The following is a 19,833-nucleotide window of genomic DNA, read 5'->3' on the forward strand; positions in this document are numbered from 1 at the left end:
ACGCTACTTTAGCATGCTAAGCTAACGTAGAGCCGTACACACCCAGGGAGAACAGAGCCAGTGGAGCGAGCTAACGGGGGCTAGCATTCACCTGCGGGCTGTTCAAGCTAACTGACGCTAACTGGCGTTGCTAGCTATCAGGATGGAAAGTGTGAAGGAAAACCAGTCTGGAGCGCTTTCAACTTCTTCAACACCACAGGGGGTACTTGATTCTAGTGGTGACAGTAATCCCGCGAAGCCAAGTGGATTAACGTTAACACCGCTGTCTGCGGGAAAGAGACCCTCACTCGGGGAGGATGACGGTGGGGGCGCGGAGACCAAACTCTTTGGGAAGGGACTCCCAGCCACCTCCCTGCTCCAGATCGCGATAAGGAACGGAATCTATCAGAACCAAGTGGCCAATGCTGTCGGCAGTGCGGCCAAAAACATGAGCATTCCCGCCGTTAAGACGGCCAGTATATACAGCCTGACGTCTGTCAACAGCACCGCTTCTGTCAACTCTTTGCTGAGCAAGAGACGGCAGAGACACAAGCGGAATCTGTCTCTGGGGGCTCCGCCGACCAGCAGCTCACCCGGTGTGTCCTCCGCCGAGGCGGCCAGTCCCGCACCCTCCGCCTCGCCGCTGAGCACCCTCAGCCTGGACAGGAAGACTTTTCTTCGGCAGAAGCAGTCCAAGCAGCTCCAGGCCTCAGATAAGACTTGGGTTAGATCGGACTCGCGGCGCGGCTGCATACACGTCCACGACTGGCTCACGCCCTCCTACCCCCGACCGGTGCTCTGCACAGTGGACACCACCGCTACAGAGGTGGCCAGTAGGCTGGAGGGGAGCAAAGCTGGGGCCGTGTTGAGAATGAACTGCAAAGCCGCCGCTTTAGTTGACTTAAACGATAATTGTAAAGCTAGCAATGGACATTCTGATGAAATCAGCGTGGATGTCAAAACCTCCAAAGCAGAGGAGAATGGACACATTAAACCGTATTACACTGATGCTAAACTGTCCTCTAACTTGTTGGATGATAAAACCGCGAGTAACTCCTCATCGGAGGTCTACCTGAGTGACATTGGGGTGGATTTGAGCCTCAGTGTGGCGGACTGTTACGGGGTCTACTCCGGCTCAGATATGGAGAGCAGCACCTGTGACGACTTCAGCCCATGCGGACCCAGGAGCACGGAGCACCAGGACTCGCTCAGTGACGGACTGGGTTTGGGTACGGACTCCTCGGTGTTGAGTCCGAACGGTGACAGCGCCACAGAGGGACCGGACCCGTTTGAGAGCTCCTCGGATGAAGTGGACCTCACCTCCTCCCCAACACATCCAACCGGCGGTGTCTGTGCTGCAGACCAGCAGGCGGGCCTGTCCACCGCGGACCCCCGCAGTGCTTCCAGCCAAGTGACAACCGCACTGGGGGACGCTGGTGACGGTGTAGGGGCCCCCAACTTAATCGAACCTACATCCAAATGTCCCGGCAGCTCTCAGACTCGGCCGCTGTCCAGCCAAGTGTCCGCCCAGCCTGACCCGGAGGTCCCAGAGGGCAGCAGAGGATGGCCGGAGCCCGTCATCGCTAGTCCGACACCGGCCCTCTTCGTCCAGCTGCACGGTGGAGCCGTGCGGCGGCTGCGAGATGATGAGAGGCCTCTTCAGATACTCAATGAGTACCTCACTAATCTGGGATTTGAAGACCCGTGGAGGGTGCAGGGGGAGGGGATGAATCCAGAAGTTGGTTGCCTGATACGCTTCTACTTTGGTGAGTCTAAAGTTGTATAAAAGTCTAAATTCAAAACATTTTATTTTTTTTACAGGTGGGTGATGATTTATTCCATAAAGAATCATCCTCAAAGCATGTACTGTATGTTTAAGAGGCAATCTGAACAATTTTATATTGTCATCATTATTATTTTATCATTCCTTTCCAATTACTCTACCGCACCACTGAGCCATTAGCTGTTAGTTACACCACGCCACTTTAGTTGCGCTCGGCCTGTCTCTGCTCATTCATTGTTCATCTATTTTCAGAGTACCCGTGAGTGCCGTCATTGTGTTTGGTCAGTCAGACTGTTAAACAAGTGTATTGAATTGTCCCAGTGGGACAATACCCAGTGTTTTTGCCTGTAAACCCACCCCAACCCCTCTGTGTGGAGGCCTAGGGAGACACATCTGGAGGTAACAGGTGGGCTCTTTGGGCACACCAATCATGAGGCAGGGTGGATTCTGTTTCTCTTCTTCTGTGGATGTTGTTGTTATCGATAAAGATCCTGTTTTGCTGACGAGCAGGGTAAGAGGATGGAAAAACAGCTCTGATCTCTCATGGGATTAGCACAACTCAATATTGTTTTTGACCTTGTTTGTCAGACCATCGGCTAATACGGTTAGGGTAAAGAGATGTGGCGGGATGTTGGAGGAAGAAACAGAAAATCAAATTTACTAAAATGAATATATTCTAAGTTATTTTAACTTGCATTCTCAATCTTGTTTGAAATGTTTCAAACTGACCGGTCTCAAATCTACTTGAAAGAGCATTCACACTTTTTTATTTTCTCCTTTTTGTGAAGACAAAAACACACGATCACTACACGTACCATTAACCGAGAGCAGGGGTCTCTAACTGGCGGGCCGCGGTCTGGATCCGGACCCAGGACCTAAAATCGATATTTTGGAATCATATATTAGGCAGCGAGTTTGTACTTTAACCGGCGCATCTTATTCAGGAAAATTGCGCTAATCAGAGAGGTTATCTCACATGACGTTCTCCAAAAAGAGAAACGTGTTCAGAGAGAATATAATTTATAAGCAAGAATGAACAGACTCTTCTATGTTAATTCTTCCCACAGGAAGAAAGTAACTTTGCCTCAATTGAATACTGTCTAAAATCAAAGAATAACTAAACGAAACTCTTAATCCAAACCGAGGAGTTAGTTAGTGATGTTAGAATACATTACATAACCAGCTAATCTGATGTCAGGCCTCTCAGTGCGTGCGTGCGTGCGTACATGCGTACTCCCTCTGGCCCATCCCCTGGTTCAGCCTGTGACTGTAACTGAACTGTGGCTGCTTTTTGTGACAGCGAGGGGTTAAATGTAACAACTCATGCCTGAGTGACTGCTCACACTCTCAGCCCACAGGCTATTCGCTACAATTCGGTTACATAACCACAAAGCTCTCTGTCGCGCTCAGTTTCTGAAAGAGAAACCCAGTGTGAGAGAGTTGATTCACAAAATCCCAGACAGCTAAAAATAACGTTTTCTTTTGTTCATAAAGGCCATTATTAAAAATCAAAACAGTGTGTATGATGAGCACAGCACTCACGATCATCTCTTTTATTCTCATGTAACAAAGTTTTTGTCTCTCTCTCTCCCCAGGCAAGCCTCGGAGTGTGGGTGGTTCTGAGCGTGTGCAGATCTCTGGGGTGTTCAACGTGCGGAAAGGGAAGCTGGCTTTGCCGGTGAACCGCTGGTCGAAGCGCCAGGTGACGCTGAGTGGAACCTGCCTCATCGTGTCGTCTGTGAAACACGCCCACACCGGCAAGATGCACATCCTCCCTCTCATCGGAGGAAAGGTACTTTCTGAAGTGTTGTCGTGTCTCAAACTCGATTGGCTAGTATTCTGGCTCAGTACCTGTTCATCAGCTCAACCACTCGGACTGAGAGAGAACTCCGTATTATTGTTATACAGCCAATATTATGTACAGTTGTACTGTCTCATATCTGTACAGTGAATGTGAAGCGTGAGCAGTTGGACAGTTAGCTTAGCATTAACAGTGGAAACTCTTAAACCGGTAGCCTGGCTCTCACCAAAGCTAATTTCCCAGCATCTCTAAAGCTCACCAATTAACATGCTGTATCTTGTTTGTGCAAACCATACAAACACCGTAATGTAAAATGAATCAGTGAATCAGCCAAGAAATAGTTGACACACATCTCGTTAATGGGTTTGTTAGGTTTTTAATCAGTGCAGGATAGTCATAGAGTAAATTCATTTGTCAGTTGGTTGTCGTTGTCCCTTATGTGTTTGCATCACACCTGGACGGCAGCGTGTGCGTTCTCAAAAGTTGGAATGTGATGTACGGGACTCGGATGTACTTTTGGGGAAACAAAAAGGGTCAGAGATGGGAAATGTGTCACCTTTTTAAATTCTCAGTCATCAAGTAGGCTAGACAAAGCTGCAAGTAAACTAAAATCCGTCCTATTGAGCAGGTGGAGGACGTGAGGAGACACAGTCACTGTCTGGCTTTCAGCTCAGCTGGTCCTCCGAGTCAGACCTACTACATCAGCTACGACTCGTACACAGAGCACCTCCGCTGGCACAGGACCGCCTCAAAGGTACTCAAAGTGTTGACTCATTGCTTTCATAATAAAGAATTTAGATTGATTCATCTCCATGAATCTTGCAGGATTTTACACTTTCTTTACCGCCTCTTGTGAGAACACGTTCCTCATCGTGTTGTCCTGTCACTGCCCCCCCACCTTTCTGTCAGATTGCCTCCCAGAGGGTGAACTCAGTCGACCTGTCGTGCTGCAGCTTGGAGGAGCTGCCGGCTCAGCTCTTTTACAGCCAGGACCTTACCCACCTCAATCTCAAAAACAACTTCATGTCCCTGCACAAAGGTGTTCCAGCACTCACCAGGTGACTTTCACTCACTGCTCCAACACCACCACCACCCTGTGTGTTTAGGAACACGGCAGTAGGAGGAGCCAGCAGATGGAAAGCAGAATTTTCCCTTTTTGTTAATCTCTGATTATGTCCCTCAGTAGTTTTGACTGTCTTAGGGAGCTACCATATGCTCTAAAGAGGAAGCAGCTTAGATCACTTAGAGATGATGTGTGTGCGGCCGTGTGGTTTGGATGATTAAAAGAGAGCTACACTGGTGATGATGGAGTTGACGCCCAGCCACCGTACAGAGGTGCTTGTTGAATGGGTCGCTGATGTCACAGTCTTGTCTAGCAACTTCATTTTCAGTGCAAGAGATCGTCAGTGGGGTTGTCCCATTATTCACTTGCTTTAGTCAACGGCTCAGAGACAAGTGTCCCATCAAAATACCTAAAGAGCCAGTGTGTAGGATTTAGTGGAATTTAGCGATGAAGTTGCAGATCGCAACCAACTGAATACCACCCCCCACCCCACCCCGCTCACTTCTTCCTTTTCAAGACTGCCGTAACGTGAGGCGACGACTCGCCAAGTACAAAACCGGGGTAACCCTGTTCACTTTGATCAGAGGCCATCCTTACCATAGTAACACTACTATAGGCGCAGTATAAGTCTAGAGATGTAAATCTGTAAACACAGGTCATACACTTTGAATGGCATATTTGCTGGGGATGTTTTTCAGTGGCTGATCAATACACATTTGGTGGTGAGACTTGTCGTTGAAAGATGAAGTCTGCATGTTTCTGCATATTAATGCCGTCTATGGTAGCAAGAGTTGACTGAAGTTATGTTTCGACTTAAAAACTGAGTCATGTTTGTGGTATTTCTAGATATATCTTTGGTGGCATTATCCTAGTTTAAAAGCTCTCTAGCTAAATAAAAAGTCAGTGAACCCCTAAAGTCAAGTGCTCGTAATATGGCGCTGAGGTAAGTACTAGCTGGTAGCATTTAGGTGAACATGTTTACCTCGTATACTGTATATTCTTATTAGCTAAAATGTTAGTTGCTCAAAAGTGCAAGGCTTATGACAAGTTTAGATCAAATATTTAACTTGCAGTAATTTATGTCTCTCTCTCTCATTTTGGCTTCTTTGTAGCCACTCGAGGGAAGATTATGGTGAAGCGAGACGTTTGCTTGATGACAATAACTCCATTCAATTCAATTCAATTTATTTTTGTACAGCCCAAAATTACAAATTTGCCTCAGAGGGCTTTACAATATGTACACATTTGACATCCTCTTGTCCCGGAACCCTCACCTGGACCAGGTGTTGCCTCCTGTCGTGGTTGTGTCCTGTATTAATGTTCTCTCTAATAATTATAATTTTATCATTAAAGAAGTTCATGAAGTCATTGCTACTGAGGTCTATAGGGATACTCGGCACAACAGAGCTGTGACTCTCTGTCAGCCTGGCTACAGTGCTGAAGAGGAACCTGGGGTTGTTCTTATTTTTCTCTATTAACGATGAGTAATAAGCTGCTCCGGCATTACGGAGGGCCTTCTTATATGTCTTAAGACTGTCTCGCCAGAGTAACCGAGATTCTTCCAAGTTAGTGGAACGCCATGTTCTTTCAAGTTTTCGCGATGTTTGCTTTAATTTGCGGGTTTCAGGGTTATACCATGGAGCGAACCTCCTTTGTTTTACCAACTTCTTTTTTAAAGGAGCAATAGAGTCTAGTGTCCTTCTCAGTGAGCTTGTAGCACTGTCGACAAGATGATCAATCTGGGTCGGACTAAAGTTATCACAGGAGTCCTCCGTCACATCGAAGCATGGTATTGAGTTAAATACAGACGGAATCGCTTCTTTAAATTGAGCTACGGCACCATCAGATAGACATCTAGTGTAGTAACTCTTGCTTAACGGTGTACACTCCGTTAGTAAGAATTCAAAGGTTATTAGATAATGGTCCGATAGAAGAGGGTTCTGTGGATAGACTATTGAATCTTCTATGTTCATGCCATAAGTCAGAACCAGGTCGAGAGTGTGGTTAAAACAGTGAGTGGGTTTCTGTACATTCTGACAGAAACCAATCGAATCTAAAAAATGAGATAAATGCAGTACTGAGGCTATTGTTCTCGACATCCACATGAATATTAAAGTCACCTACAATAATTACTTTCTGTTTTAAGGACTAGACTTGATAAAAACTGAAAGAATTCCGATAAAAATTCAGAATACGGACCTGGGGCCCGGTACACTATAACAAATATAACTGGCTGTATTGTTTTCCAGGTTGGGTGTGAAAGACTAAGAACCAAGCTTTCAAATGAGTTATAGTCGAGTTTAGGTTTAGGGTTTAATAATAGTCTAGAGTCAAAGATGGCTGCTACTCCACCTCCTCGGCCGGCGCCTCGAGGAATGTGAGTATTGATATGACTTGGAGGAGTTGATTCATTTAGGCTGACATATTCATCATTACTCAGCCAGGTTTCAGTAAGACAAAATAAATCAATATGATGATCTGATATTAGCTCATTTACTAGTACAGCTTTAGATGACAAAGATCTGATATTTAAGAGTCCACATTTAATTATCCTATTTTGTTGTACTGTTGCGGTAGTTTTAACTTGGATTAAGTTATTTAGTTTCACTCCTCGATTGTTTATTTTTTATTTAATTAATTTAAGTGGCCGTGGGGCAGACACAGTCTATGTGGTTTTGCGTAAGTAACTGCTCTAATGGAAGCTCAGAGGAGTGTGTAAGACTGCAACTCTGCTTCCTGGTCTGATCTCTGGGTTGTCATGTACCAGGTCCATACAGAAACTGGGTCAGATTTGCAGAGATGAGATCTGCTCCATCCAAAGTAGGATGAATGCCGTCCCTCCTAAGCAAACCAGGTTTTCCCCAGAAAGTGTCCCAGTTATCTACGAAGCCCACATTGTTTGCTGGGCACCACCAAGACAGCCAGCGGTGATTCATACTGTATATACACTGCCATTGTTCCTCCATAAACACACGTTTCCCAGGCGCTGTTTTGAGGAATGTGTTTTTCCGGTGGTGTGCCTGTGACTCTCCCTGGGAAGGACATGAGCCTGGCTCTGCCTTTCACCCCGACCCCTCTGTGAACTGGATACACACACACACACACACACACACACACCTACCTAAACCACATGCTGCATTGCTACGATGAAATCTTTTAGTTGTGTAAACATTTAGCTTTAAATAGCATGTTCTTTGAGTGCTATGGTGCTGCTTCCTTGAGACCATGTGTCCTCCCGTCGTTGTTTATGAGGCCGATGTTGTGTCACTAAAAGAGTTCAGGACAAGTCTTATTATAGCACTGAGAGATTAATATCTTTATCCCTCTCTCTCTGCCCCTTTCTTCTTGACCCCCCCCCCCTTTAACTCTCTCTAGGTTTTGTAAACTGAGAAGCCTCAGTCTGTCAAATAACGCCCTGTCAGACTTCCCTCTGGCCCTGTGCGACATCACCTCGCTCACAGAGCTAAACTTGTCTGGAAACCGTCTCTCGTCTCTGCCTGCTGAAGTAGGAGCCATGCACAAGTAAGTGTGCTGAAAGCCAAAGAAACGATGACCTCTGGGCTTCAGCTACTCATGATAACGGTGTTGATAATGAGGATGACAGGTATTTGCCCAAGAGCGGAATGTGTCCTCAGTGAGCTGTACTTTGCTGACATCAGACAGGAGTTGTTTTCAATGTGCAGATGAATCCCTGACTGTGTTAAGTGAACAACTGGCTGTGCACCAGACTCCTGTCCCGGAGGTGATCAGAGTGCAGAGTCATGCCGTTGCTGTCCCCGCATTAACAGGGAATTTGGGGTCAAGCACTTATTGTGTGCGGTTATGTCCAGTTTATATGTTCGACATGTTTTTTATATTTTCTTCTCTTGTTGTGTCCAGCCTCCAGACTCTCCTCCTGGACGGTAACTTCCTAGCTTCTCTGCCCGTGGAGCTGGCCTCTCTGGAGGGCCTGACCTACCTCGGCTTGTCCTTCAACTGTTTCAGCTGCGCCCCTCCCGTCCTGGAGAAACTCAGAGGCTTGGAGAGACTCTGTCTGGCAGGGAACCAGCTCTCGGTCCTGGATATGGCAGCACTGCAGTGGCTGCCTGCTCGCCACATAGATCTCAGGTAAACACATCCACACAGACTCTTTGACATGTTTAGATATAACACTGGAACAAAGCTCATCTGTAATCGAACACCTCCCAAGATGCTGAAGCCAAAATGAAACCAAATGATTCAAGTTCAAAAAGTTCCTTCTTGCCTCCTTATGTTCATTCTTTCTCTTGTACAGGCTGAACCGCCTTCAGAAGGTGACAGTGGGAGACTCGGAGCAGCTGGTCCACATCGTCCAGCTGGACCTGAGGGACACGGGGCTACAGGAACTGGATGTTCGGTGTCTTTGTAGGCTGGAGCTCCTCCGCTGCGACAGAAACACACTCTCCCTCCTCAGAGTCAGTGGCCACGCCCTCAAGAGCCTGCACGCCACACACAACGGTACGAACATTCATTATGTGCTGTGTGTTTAACAGATAATGTCTGGAGCTATATATATATATATATACACACACACACATTCAGATGCAGATTGTAAAGAATCCTGCATGCTGTGTTTGTAGAGCTGACGCTGCTGGAGGTGCAGCCGGTGCCAGAGAATCTGTCTGTTCTGGATTTGTCCTGGTATGAAGACTATGAATACCTCACTGCCCTATTTACTGCGTGGATAAGAAGGCTATGTGCTTGTTGTACGCTGGAGGCTGACTGTTTTGTGTGTTGTTTTTCTTCAAGGAACAAGCTGGGATGTGTCCCTGCCTGGGTGTGTGAGAGCAGCAGACTGGAGGTGTTGGACATCAACCACAATTCTGTTACAGAGCTGCCTGTACAGTAAGCAACGCAAAAAACACCTTTTTCACAAATTCAGATAAAAAGAAAGTGGACAGGTGCTTGGATGTAGTAGTTTAATGGCTCATATAGCACATGATTAAAGATTTATTAAAGGCGTCTTATAAAGAGCTGCCGATCTCACACACATGAAGCTTGGAGAAGATGAGCCTTCTTGTAGCCAAAGTTCTTTCTTTGCCTGCTTTCAGACGTGAGTAAAACATTAGCTCCTCTTTTCTCTTTGTGTCTACCTGCCCAGGAACAACAGACGCACATTAGCTTCGAGCTAACTCTGGTGCAATCACTTTTAATTGTGCGCTGTCTCTATTGAAATTCACAAAAATTGTACACAGCAATGTAGTGCAACATGAAGTGGTTAACACCTCATTTGCTGGTGGTGACAGCAATACAGTTGTATACTACAAGTCCCAGAATACTGGGTTACCAAAACAAACTATTTTTGTTTTAATAAAGAAGTCATGCAACAATTGGCCTGATCTGATTGTATGTTGCACACTGAACAGTGCAAGTAAAAGCAGTGTGTTCCCTCCCTGAGGAGCTTGTCCCATGCATCTCTTCATCTAACAGCTCACTGTGGCTCCTCCTACTTGTTCCATTACTCTCTGCAATGTTTCAAACTGATCCGCTGTCACAACAATGAGCGTCATCTCGCTTTGTAGACGCATTTCTGATGAACGATAGAACGATGCATCCCTGACCATTTCCTGTGACTACGTCATAATAAAAGTCCACTTTTATTTTGTCAGTTAAATGCTTTTAATGTGAAGTTGTAGCAGTAAATGTTAGGTTTGCATTAACAGTGACACCACAGGCACCCAGTTCACAATACTGCAAAATATATGAATATTGCAATACATAAATCAGTGGGCCATAGACTCAATTACCAATGTGTTACCTCATTCCACGATGGACTCAACAAACATCTATTTCAATGAAAATCTGCGAAACATATTACTTTAACAACAGTGAAGGTTATGATGTGCAACAATTCTATAAGAGGAAAGGTGATTTTCGAGTGGGCTGACCTGCAATACGCTGCACATACAGAGCATACCTGTATGATGACAGTGGTCCAGCTACAGGCTACATGAAGCACCAACGTACATCCAACTCGAGGTCATGCACTTGTCCAGCCAGCCGTGCCTCAAGAGTTGAACCTTTAAAGTGAATAGGAGTTAAAGTTGGGTCGCTGTAACATAAGGACACACACAATACTGTCCTCATCAGCATTCACACCGACAGCTTTACAGTACGCATGTTTGTGTGTCGTGTAGGCTGCTGTCCAGCGGGAGCCTGAGGAAGCTGCTGGCAGGCTGGAACCAAGTGTGCCGGCTGGCTGAGAGGCTGGAGAGATCGCAGCTCGAGGTCCTGGACCTCCAACACAACCATCTGACTGAGCTCCCACACAACCTGTTCATCAAAGCACAGAGGTGCAACTCCACAGCACGTCTATTTCCTCTCCTTTCGCTTTCTTTATTTCTCGTCTCTTCACGTGTGTTTCACGTCTTTCTTTCTCTACTTCACCCCATCCCAGCTGCAATGTTCTTTTTGTCAAGTAGTTTGTTGAAGTACTAAGTTTGTCCTCTCTGTTGGGATTTCATCACAGCTTGAGATACCTAAATGTGTCGGCCAATAAGCTGGAGAACCTCCCTGCGGCCAGCCTATCGGAGGACAGCTGCAGCAGCCTGGAGGAGCTCTACGTGACCAATAACAGCTTGACAGACAAGTGTGTCCCTCTGCTGACCGGACACAGCCACCTCAGGGTGCTTCACCTGGCCTACAACCAGCTGCAGACCTTCACCGCCAGGTACAATGCAGGACTGCACATGAACTGAGCTTGCAAAAAAAAAAGAAGAAGTGAAATGCCTTCCTTCAGAATCAGGTTTATGTCACGAGAGAGGATGAGTTTGATAAATGTGGTTCCCAAAAATACAGCCTGCAGTGCCAGTGCTCTGATACAACCGTACCTCCACCCCCTGCAGTAAACTGGCCCGACTGGAGCAGCTGGAGGAGCTGGACCTGAGCGGCAACAGACTGAGGGCCGTGCCCACCACCATCCTCAGCTGTCAGCGTATGCACACACTCTCCGCCCACTCCAACTGCATCAACGCCTTCCCCGAGGTGCTGCAGCTGCCGGAGATCAAGGTTAGTCTGTCGTGCAATTAGTTTGGGAAATAAAGGAGGAAAGTCAGCGCATTCTGCTGAGAAAAGGACAAACAACATCACTGAGTCTGATGCAAATTTGTAGTGATGTAGCAAGGTGAGTTGACCCTCTGTCTCTCTGTCTCTCTCTCTCTCTGTGCTGTGCTTCCTCAGTTTGTGGACCTGAGCTGCAACGAGCTGACTGAGCTCACTCTGCCGGAGACGCTTCCTCAGAAGCTTCAGGAGCTGGACCTCACAGGCAACCCTCGCCTCAACCTGGACCACAAGAGCCTGGAGCTCCTCAAGTATGAGCCTGAAAGATCCTGCATCAGCAATAATAATCAGTAATCTGTGGAAAATGTATTTCACTCATTGACTCATGATCTTTTTTTTGTTATATTTCTCCTCTTTGCAGTAATATCAAATGTTTCAGGGTGGATCCATCCCCTTCTGCTCCGTGTGTGAGCGAGAGCCACGGGGCCCCTGCAGTCTGGAGCCACGGCTACACCGAGGCCTCTGGAGTCAAAAACAAGTCAGTCTGCATAAATCAAAATGAAAGACATCCCAATTCATATGAATCTACATTTAACAAATGTTTTGTTAAAAAGCCCTGACTCAGCTGACTTGACTCCTTGGCGTTGCAGCTAAACAGTTAAAGCTTCAAACACTTCCAGTCAGCTGATCTGTCAGATAAAACAGTTTTTGAGAATATGGAGTTTGAAGATCAGAAAATATACAAGAGAACCAAAACCTCAAAGGTTTGAAATGTAATAAACGAGATGTCACATTTTTAGAATGTGGTGAAAGCCCCTGCGGTGCTTCCAGGACTACACTCGTGTTTCTAGCAGCTAGTGTTGGTCAGAAGACCCGCTGCTGGATTCTGGACCGGCTGCAGACGTGCAGCTGCTGGGACCATTCAGACATTTAAATTAAGACTAACCTCAAGCAGGCAGGATGAGATGAAGCTACATTACACATGAATAACGATGTTGTTGTTGCTCTCAGGCTGTGTGTGGCTGCTCTGGCTCTAGACAGCTTCTGTGGGATTCGTGAAGCTCTGTATGGAGTTTTTGACGGAGACAAGAATGTCGAGGTGCCTTACTTGCTGCAGTGCACCATGGGAGACGTGCTGGCAGAGGAGCTTCACAGGGGCCAGAGGCAGGAGGATCACATGACCAACACTTTCCTCACCATGCAGCGGTAAACCACACAGCTTGAGTAAAACAATCACCTCCTGAAAACGCTGCTGCGGCTCATCGCAGTGACGGCGAGCATACACGCTCCCTTTGCTGAGTCTTTGTGTGTTTGGTCTCCTGCAGGAAACTGGGCACAGCGGGTCAGAGGATGGGGGGTTCAGCGGCTCTATGTCACATCAGACACGACCCGGTGGCTCCCGGCGAGCACGGCGGCTGCTTCACGCTGAAGGCCGCCAACGTCGGCAGGTGCCAGGCTGTTTTGTGCCGCGACGGTAAAGCTATGCAACTTTCCACCACACACACCGTCAAAGAGGTGCCGGAGTACCAGAGGGTCCGGCAGCACAACTCCATCATCACCGAGGTAAAGACCAACTCGTGTTCCAGGTGTTGTTGATGGTGATTTGTGTGCACTAGTGCTGAAACGATGAGTTGATTAATTGATTTGCAGATTGACTCATAACAAAGCCAGATAACAGCCTCTTTATCTCACTCTCCTACAGGATAACAAAGTCAGTGGCGTAACCGACTCCACCAGAATTCTGGGTTACTCCTTCCTGTGCCCGTCTGTGACCCCCAGACCCCACGTCTCCACGGTGACCCTCACCCCGCAGGACGAGTTCTTCCTCTTGGGCAGCCGGGGCTTGTGGGACATGTTGTCTCCCAGCGAGGCGGTGGAGGCGGTCCGGAACGTACCGGATGCTCTGGCCGCCGCCAAGAAGCTGGTGACTCTGGCTCAGAGCTACGGCTGCTCCGACAGCCTCAGCGCTGTCGTCGTCCAGCTCAGCATCACGGAGGACTGCTGCTGTTTCTGCGAGCCGCCGCCGCCCCCTCCCAGTCCCGGCCCGGGCACGCACACCAGCACGCACCCGTACCCGGCGAGCGGCGACGCCGGCATGCCGCTGCCGCCGGCCTCATCGGGAACAGCGAGCGAGCTGAGCAGCGAGTTCAGCACGTCGGAGATGAGCAGCGAGGTGGGATCGACGGCGTCCTCGGAGGAGCCGCCGCCTCAGACCGAGCCCCTCGCGTGTCACCTGAATCCTCTGAGGCGAGCCGGCACGCGGAGACCGGCCTGCGGAGGCGGGAGCTTCCACAGACAGTTCTCCGGAGCCCTGTCTGACAACGGGGTCGACAGCGAGGACGAAGAGCCCATCGCTGGCGTCTTCTCCAACGGCAGCCGCGTCGAGGTGGAGGCCGACGTCCACTGTCTGCACCGCCACGACTGCCCCGCGCCCCAAACGCACACTCACGCTCAACCGAGCGTGTACGTCCCCGCCGCCGTCGCCTCGCACCACGAGCCGTCGCCTCTTCCCTTCTCCTCCCCGTCTCCCTCCCCGGTCCCTCCCTCCTCTCCCTGCCTCAGCGGGGAGGGTCAGTCGGGGACTCTGGGCCGCAGGGCCCGAGCTAACGGCTCCGTGGCCTGCCAAGGACGGAACCAGGACCTCATAGAGGTGGCGGCCGACGCCCCCGTCAGGAAGCAGGGGGGCTACTTCAACGCTCCCGCCCAGCCGGACCCCGACGACCAGCTCATCATCCCGCCAGAGCTGGAGGAGGAAGTCCGGCAGATCATCCAGCAGCAGCAGCAGCAGCAGCAAATTCAAACACACAACCAGCCAGCACACAGCTACCAGAAACCTGCAGACTATTTCGTCACACCCCTTTAACTTGTGCTCCACCTCTACAACAGCTGGTGTCATCTGGACTGTCCGTCTTGATGCTCTGCATTAAGTCGTATCGCTCCCTCTAAAACACCTCAGACTTTTCTGAACATGCTTCTGGACCAGAAAAGCTGTGTTTTTGGGATGGCTTTCTTTTGTTGTTCACTTAATTTTTTTACTGTTGACTCTATGCCCCTTGAAACGCAATGCAATTTTTTACAACACTTTATGTTGATTCAACCTTTCCCATCGAATTCATTTTGACCATATCTTTCATTTAAAGAAGCACTTTGAATGCTTTTCATTGGCCTGTTGAGATGCATTCTCTGTAAAATGGTAAAATGGTACTTTGCGATACGGACCGGTGTGTTTTTGTGTTGTAGCAGACATTTCTCCCGTGTGTCGCGGCTGATGGCCTTTACAGTTGTCGGAGTTAGCGGGACTGTTAAACTAACTCCTAGGAGTTTGATACTTTAAAGTGACCTCGTCACTGAAGCGTACTAATATTCTCTGAGAGAAAAGATGATTATTTCAGAAGGCTGATATTCCAGGTTTCTGTTCTCGGAGGGTAGTAGTAGAGTGCAGAGTGGTGCTGGGGGGGGGGAATCCTACAATGACTACCAGCTCAGTGAATGTTCTCAGAACAGTGTTACAGACATCTTGTTAATGCCAAATCGCACAAAAGAGCTACTTTTACTAAATAATAAATTAAAGTTTTCAGATAACGACATGTTGACTGTGAATTATTGGGGGGGGGGGGGAGGGTACTTGTATTTTGCCATCTGTTTTGTTTGTGTCAAGAGCTTTTAAAGGCTTAGTACACAGTTAATTCACACACACACACAATGTGTTTCTCATGCAACCGTATCTTGGTATCTGGCCATGCAGATAGTTTGGGTTTTATTTGACAAGAATTACAAATGTGTGCTTTCTAGACGGAATCTTGTTTGTGGTGCACAAGACATTAAAACGTCACTTATGATTTTTCTTAAAACAATGCAGGATAATCCCAAGACCTGGCCTGGTTTACTTTGCATGTTTGAAGGAACATGAATTTTCAGCAACTATTAGTTGTTCAAGTAATATTTAAAGAAAATAAAAAATGCCAAGCATTTACTAATTCCAGTTTCTCAATTGAGAAGCATGAACTGCTTGCTGCTATTTTATGTGATTGTAAACTGACTTTTTTGGGGGGAATTTTGACTGGTGGTGACAAAACACGTTATTTAGAGACATCACCTTGAGTTTAAGGAAATGGTGATGAGCATGTCCTTTACACTTTTGTGACATTATATATACCAAACAATTAAGACAGTAGTTGTCAAATTAAATTAGGGCTTAAAATAATTCAATGATTGATTTCTCTACCAGTTATAATCTCAATTCATTGATTGTTTGATGTACAAAGCATGATGTAGCATCCAAAACATGTCAATTTAATATGTCATAAGACACAAGAAAAGCTCAGAATCACTACAGTTGAGATCATGTTTGGTGTTTTTTGTAGAGCGGTGATGTCATGGCTGGCAGGAAGCCTTTGGAGGGCACAAGCTGTGTCCCAATCCAGCAGCTGCATCCTTCAGAGGCTGCATTTGTAGACCGCTTGCGTCACAGCGGCTGCCACGAGGCGGTCCCATTTCCAAGACTCCTTCGAATGCAGCCTTCTGCTCCCAGATTCAGAGGTTACATTAGCTCTCATCCTACACTTTTACTAAGAGGACAATACACTTCTGATTTGTTGTTGTTGCTGTCACAGAGATGACAGTTGTGACTGTCACCTTTTTCTTTTATTCATTTAAACCCACAATAAGACATGTAAATGATTTGTGTGTATGCTGCTGTGTAAAATGTGTCAATCTTTTAAGTTTGCATCCTTGTGTTAGCATTATTGATAATGGTTTCTCTTTTCATATCGATCTTTAGATCTTTTAGATCGATCTATCTATCTATCTATCTATCTATCCCCTGAGCAGGGATTCTAGATCAGACCATGAAGGCTGCGTCCTCTGAAGGATGCCGCCAGAGCGCAACCATGACAGCAGGACTTTCACAGAGTTCTGGTGCTCCCTATAGGTCGTTTTGTTCATCACACTGTTAATCATAAACGGAACAGTTAAACAGAATCACATTGATGGAGGTTTAATTTGAGTAGATACATTCTTGTACAAAAACGTGCATTATAAAGTCAAACTTTGAGATTAAAACATTAATTATACATGTTAAAAGACATTTACATAAATCCCTGCCTGAGTGCACTCGGTCCAATCCAACATGAAAATGACCTTCCTCCCAGACTGAACCTGAATCACGAGTAAGCTAAACGTTTACCTGGCTCCACCGAGACCAACGTTGACGATCCCACATAACTAAAGAGGAGGAAGCTCGTTGTTAGCTGGTCCAGCCACAAAAACATTCACGGACACTTCAAAGAGCCAGTGACGTGCAACTTCATCAGAACCACGAGTGGAGTATTGGATTTTTGACACAGTGGAGTGTAAAAGCGTGAAAGAAATATAAAACCAATAGGCAGCTATAAGCATCATTCACTAGAGTGTGAGTGTAGTAAACTATCGTTCACCTGGACACATGGTTGGGCAGCAAATGTTTCTTCTATCTTTGACATAATCGTCATGGAATACTACGGAGCCCTGAAAGCTCTGAGGGTCTGCAGCCACAGTGAGCTACGCCCGGCTGTGGGTTGAGCCGTTGGGCTGCTGCGGCACACGGATCTTATCTGGTGTCCGTTCCGTGACCTCTCACACAGCGGTGGTGTCAGCTCTCAGCGGGGCTCTCTGCGGGCTGGCCCGGGCCTGCTGCTTCTCTGCCTCTCTGCGTTTCCGCTCCTGCAGGTAGCTCCTCACCCTCCGGATGGTCTGGAAGGTGAGCACCGTGCCGGCGGTGTACAGGATGGCGGTGATGAGCCCGAACAGAGCCACGGCGGCGTCCGCCCCGCCCACGTCGCAGCTCATCCAGGTGTAGCCGTTCCGGGCGTACAGCCTCTCGCGCTCCTGACACACGTCCGTGGCGTTGACCCCGATGACGAATTGGAGGTAGAGCCCCACGGCCACCACGTACACCACAGCGGCCGCCGCCTGAAACACCAGCGCTCCGTACAGAAGCCTCCGGGACATGCGGTGGGGCGGCTTGTTCCCGGCGACCACGAACAGCAGCGAGAGGACCCCCATGGTGAGGCTGAAGGGGATGCCGCCGTAGATGCCTGGCGCCCTCATCTGGCTGTACTCACTGTCCAGCTGACGCACCCTCTGCAGCTCAGTGCCCTGCAGGTTGAAGTTGGAGTTGATGTTAAAGCCGCCCAAGCTTGCGGAAGACATTCCCGAAGTCACCATCTGAGCTGCGACCACGCAGATCAGGACCAGGGCGTTGGTCAGCACAGAGCACATCAGCACGATGCCTGAAGGGAGACACAAGAGACGCGTGAGGAAGAAGATCAGACAATCTGATCAAGACACCGTTTGTTGTTATTCTCTCTATACACAGCAGCCTACTTAGTGTACAAAAGAAACGATGTTCCTTCAGTGTACACAAAGACAGAAACAAGGGCGAAAAACAAAAGAGAGACAATAAAATATACTCGTATTAAGTTGTATATATATACAGTAAACTAATTGTTAGACTTTAAAGGACCTGAAGGGTCCATGCACCCCATTGAGAATCAGGGACACAATGATTGATTACTTTTATAATTAATTGCATTATGCAAAAAAAGGTTATTATGGAATTAATAGTTGAGTCCGTCCGTCCTTCCTTCCTGTGTGAATGTCCTGAATCTGTTGTTAACATTCCTGGAGGATCAACTCTTTTGTTACTTTGGCACATGAACGGTCAGGAGCATGTGATTAATCTAACAGACTCAGATATCAGGTTATCGGCTTTCTCCTTCATTAAAGTTACTCAGCCGATGACTCTGAGAGAAGAGGCCTGTAAACACCAGAAAACCGGTCCGTCCAGTTTTCCTAGAAGTGGGGACATGTGTGAGCTGAACTGAGACTGAAACCACGGTCTGCCCTGTGACGCAGCGGCTTCTATTAGAGGAGCTTTTCCTTTGATCCAAGCCGGATACTTCCACCGGGATCCGGACTCACCTCTCCTGGAGCAAATGTGTGTGCATTTGGACTCGTGGTGCTCCACTTGAGGGGCTTCCCGCGCATGTCTGGGAGGGGAGTCGGCCTCACTGGGGTAGTATGGGGGTCGTGACGAAGACCTGGAGCACAGAAACACATGCATGAGGAAGTCATCTACCGCCTGCTGTTGGTGTCACTGAAAAACTGAACCTTTTTCATGCTTTGTTTCATTGTGAGAACAACACAATTAAAAAAATATATTTGTAATTGAGTGGTTTATTTTACTTGAAAAATATTTTATTGCTAAAGCCAGACTTTTACGATGTTAAATATTATCGGTGAAGTTAATAGTAAGAAAAGCTGTTGTATACTTTTGTTAGTTAGATTTGCAGCGTTACAGCAGCCAGGACTCATAAATCACAAAAACAAATGACAACATTCAAGGAGGTATCTGACAAACTAAATATAATATATAATATAAGACGCAGTGAACTACAGTTAGCATGTGAGAACATTGGCTGAACTTATGACACACTGTACAATAATGTATGTATGAACTCAGGACACAGGTAGGATGTTATTTACTAACAGCACGTGACCTCACCTGTCGGGTGATGAACGTCTGTCATCGCGTGAGTCTCGGTCCTGTCTGCGGTCCCCGTTTCTCTCCCCCTTTCTCTCCCGGTGTCCCCGGTTTGAGCGGGGCGGCTGGCTCATAACGCGACCTGCTGATCGAAACCGATACGTTTCGACACAGAAATGACCTTTGAACAAATATAAACCGTACGAGTTAATGAACGGTAACAAACGGGTTTCTTATTAAATGTACTTTTGACGAATATTTTATTTTGTTACGTTCATTTACTTTGAGAAACCGAGCGACGGTTGATGTTGGCTTACGTTAGAACGCCACGAACGTAAAAACAAAGTAAGTGGCGTAACGTTACACTGTTATCAACATTAAGTAGTATTCATAAAAACAAAAACACACTTTACTTTTAAAACAAGGAAGCTTTCTAAACGTCACGTGAAGCAACAACGGAGCCGAAGGCAGTTCAAAAAAAAGAAGACATCGCTCCGAAGCCTTTGTGATACGTTAGCTTGTTTAATAGCTTTAACAATGTGATTAATAAAGTGTTCATTCGACCGTAAACTATCAAAGATGAACTTACGGTCAATACGTGTCGATGAGAGCACTCCAAAGTCCAACTATAACGCCATTCTTTTTTTTAAATCACTCTCCGGTGTCCA

The 19,833-nt window shown here is 47.2% G+C and overlaps 2 protein-coding genes across 2 annotated transcripts; one reads left to right on the plus strand and one right to left on the minus strand.

The window, feature by feature from the left end:
- Window positions 1-7: 7 nt before the first annotated feature.
- Window positions 8-15,168, plus strand: LOC306777022 (PH domain leucine-rich repeat protein phosphatase 1-like). Its single transcript, XM_079267959.1, has 17 exons — window positions 8-1,745; window positions 3,358-3,554; window positions 4,192-4,317; window positions 4,473-4,621; window positions 8,002-8,148; window positions 8,506-8,733; window positions 8,900-9,102; window positions 9,225-9,285; window positions 9,394-9,489; window positions 10,782-10,937; window positions 11,114-11,314; window positions 11,490-11,652; window positions 11,824-11,954; window positions 12,065-12,181; window positions 12,655-12,849; window positions 12,969-13,206; window positions 13,346-15,168. Exons 1-17 carry the CDS (start codon window positions 143-145, stop codon window positions 14,504-14,506), a joined length of 5,172 nt encoding a protein of 1,723 aa, XP_079124085.1. The 5' UTR covers window positions 8-142; the 3' UTR covers window positions 14,507-15,168.
- Window positions 15,169-16,623: 1,455 nt separating this feature from the next.
- Window positions 16,624-19,833, minus strand: LOC306775996 (MARVEL domain-containing protein 3). The gene is made up of 4 exons (XM_079266589.1): window positions 19,755-19,833; window positions 19,187-19,346; window positions 18,604-18,722; window positions 16,624-17,912 (listed from the first exon to the last, which is right to left on the minus strand). Exons 2-4 carry the CDS (start codon window positions 19,297-19,299, stop codon window positions 17,257-17,259), a joined length of 888 nt encoding a protein of 295 aa, XP_079122715.1. The 5' UTR covers window positions 19,300-19,346; window positions 19,755-19,833; the 3' UTR covers window positions 16,624-17,256.

The sequence above is a fragment of the Melanostigma gelatinosum genome (assembly GCF_949748355.1).
Source record: "Melanostigma gelatinosum genome assembly, chromosome: 4".
Lineage (NCBI taxonomy): Eukaryota > Metazoa > Chordata > Actinopteri > Perciformes > Zoarcidae > Melanostigma > Melanostigma gelatinosum.

Excerpts from the sequence above, each read along its gene's own strand:
- LOC306777022 (XM_079267959.1), top strand. The coding sequence starts at position 143 with ATGGAAAGTGTGAAGGAAAACCAGTCTGGAGCGCTTTCAACTTCTTCA. Across the intron at positions 1,746-3,357 it reads CCTGATACGCTTCTACTTTG|GCAAGCCTCGGAGTGTGGGT; the intron begins GTGAGTCTAAAG and ends CTCTCTCCCCAG. Across the intron at positions 9,103-9,224 it reads CCTGCACGCCACACACAACG|AGCTGACGCTGCTGGAGGTG; the intron begins GTACGAACATTC and ends CTGTGTTTGTAG.
- LOC306775996 (XM_079266589.1), bottom strand. The coding sequence starts at position 19,299 with ATGAGCCAGCCGCCCCGCTCAAACCGGGGACACCGGGAGAGAAAGGGG. Across the intron at positions 18,723-19,186 it reads AGACGTTCATCACCCGACAG|GTCTTCGTCACGACCCCCAT; the intron begins GTGAGGTCACGT and ends TCTGTGCTCCAG. Across the intron at positions 17,913-18,603 it reads ACACATTTGCTCCAGGAGAG|GCATCGTGCTGATGTGCTCT; the intron begins GTGAGTCCGGAT and ends GTCTCCCTTCAG.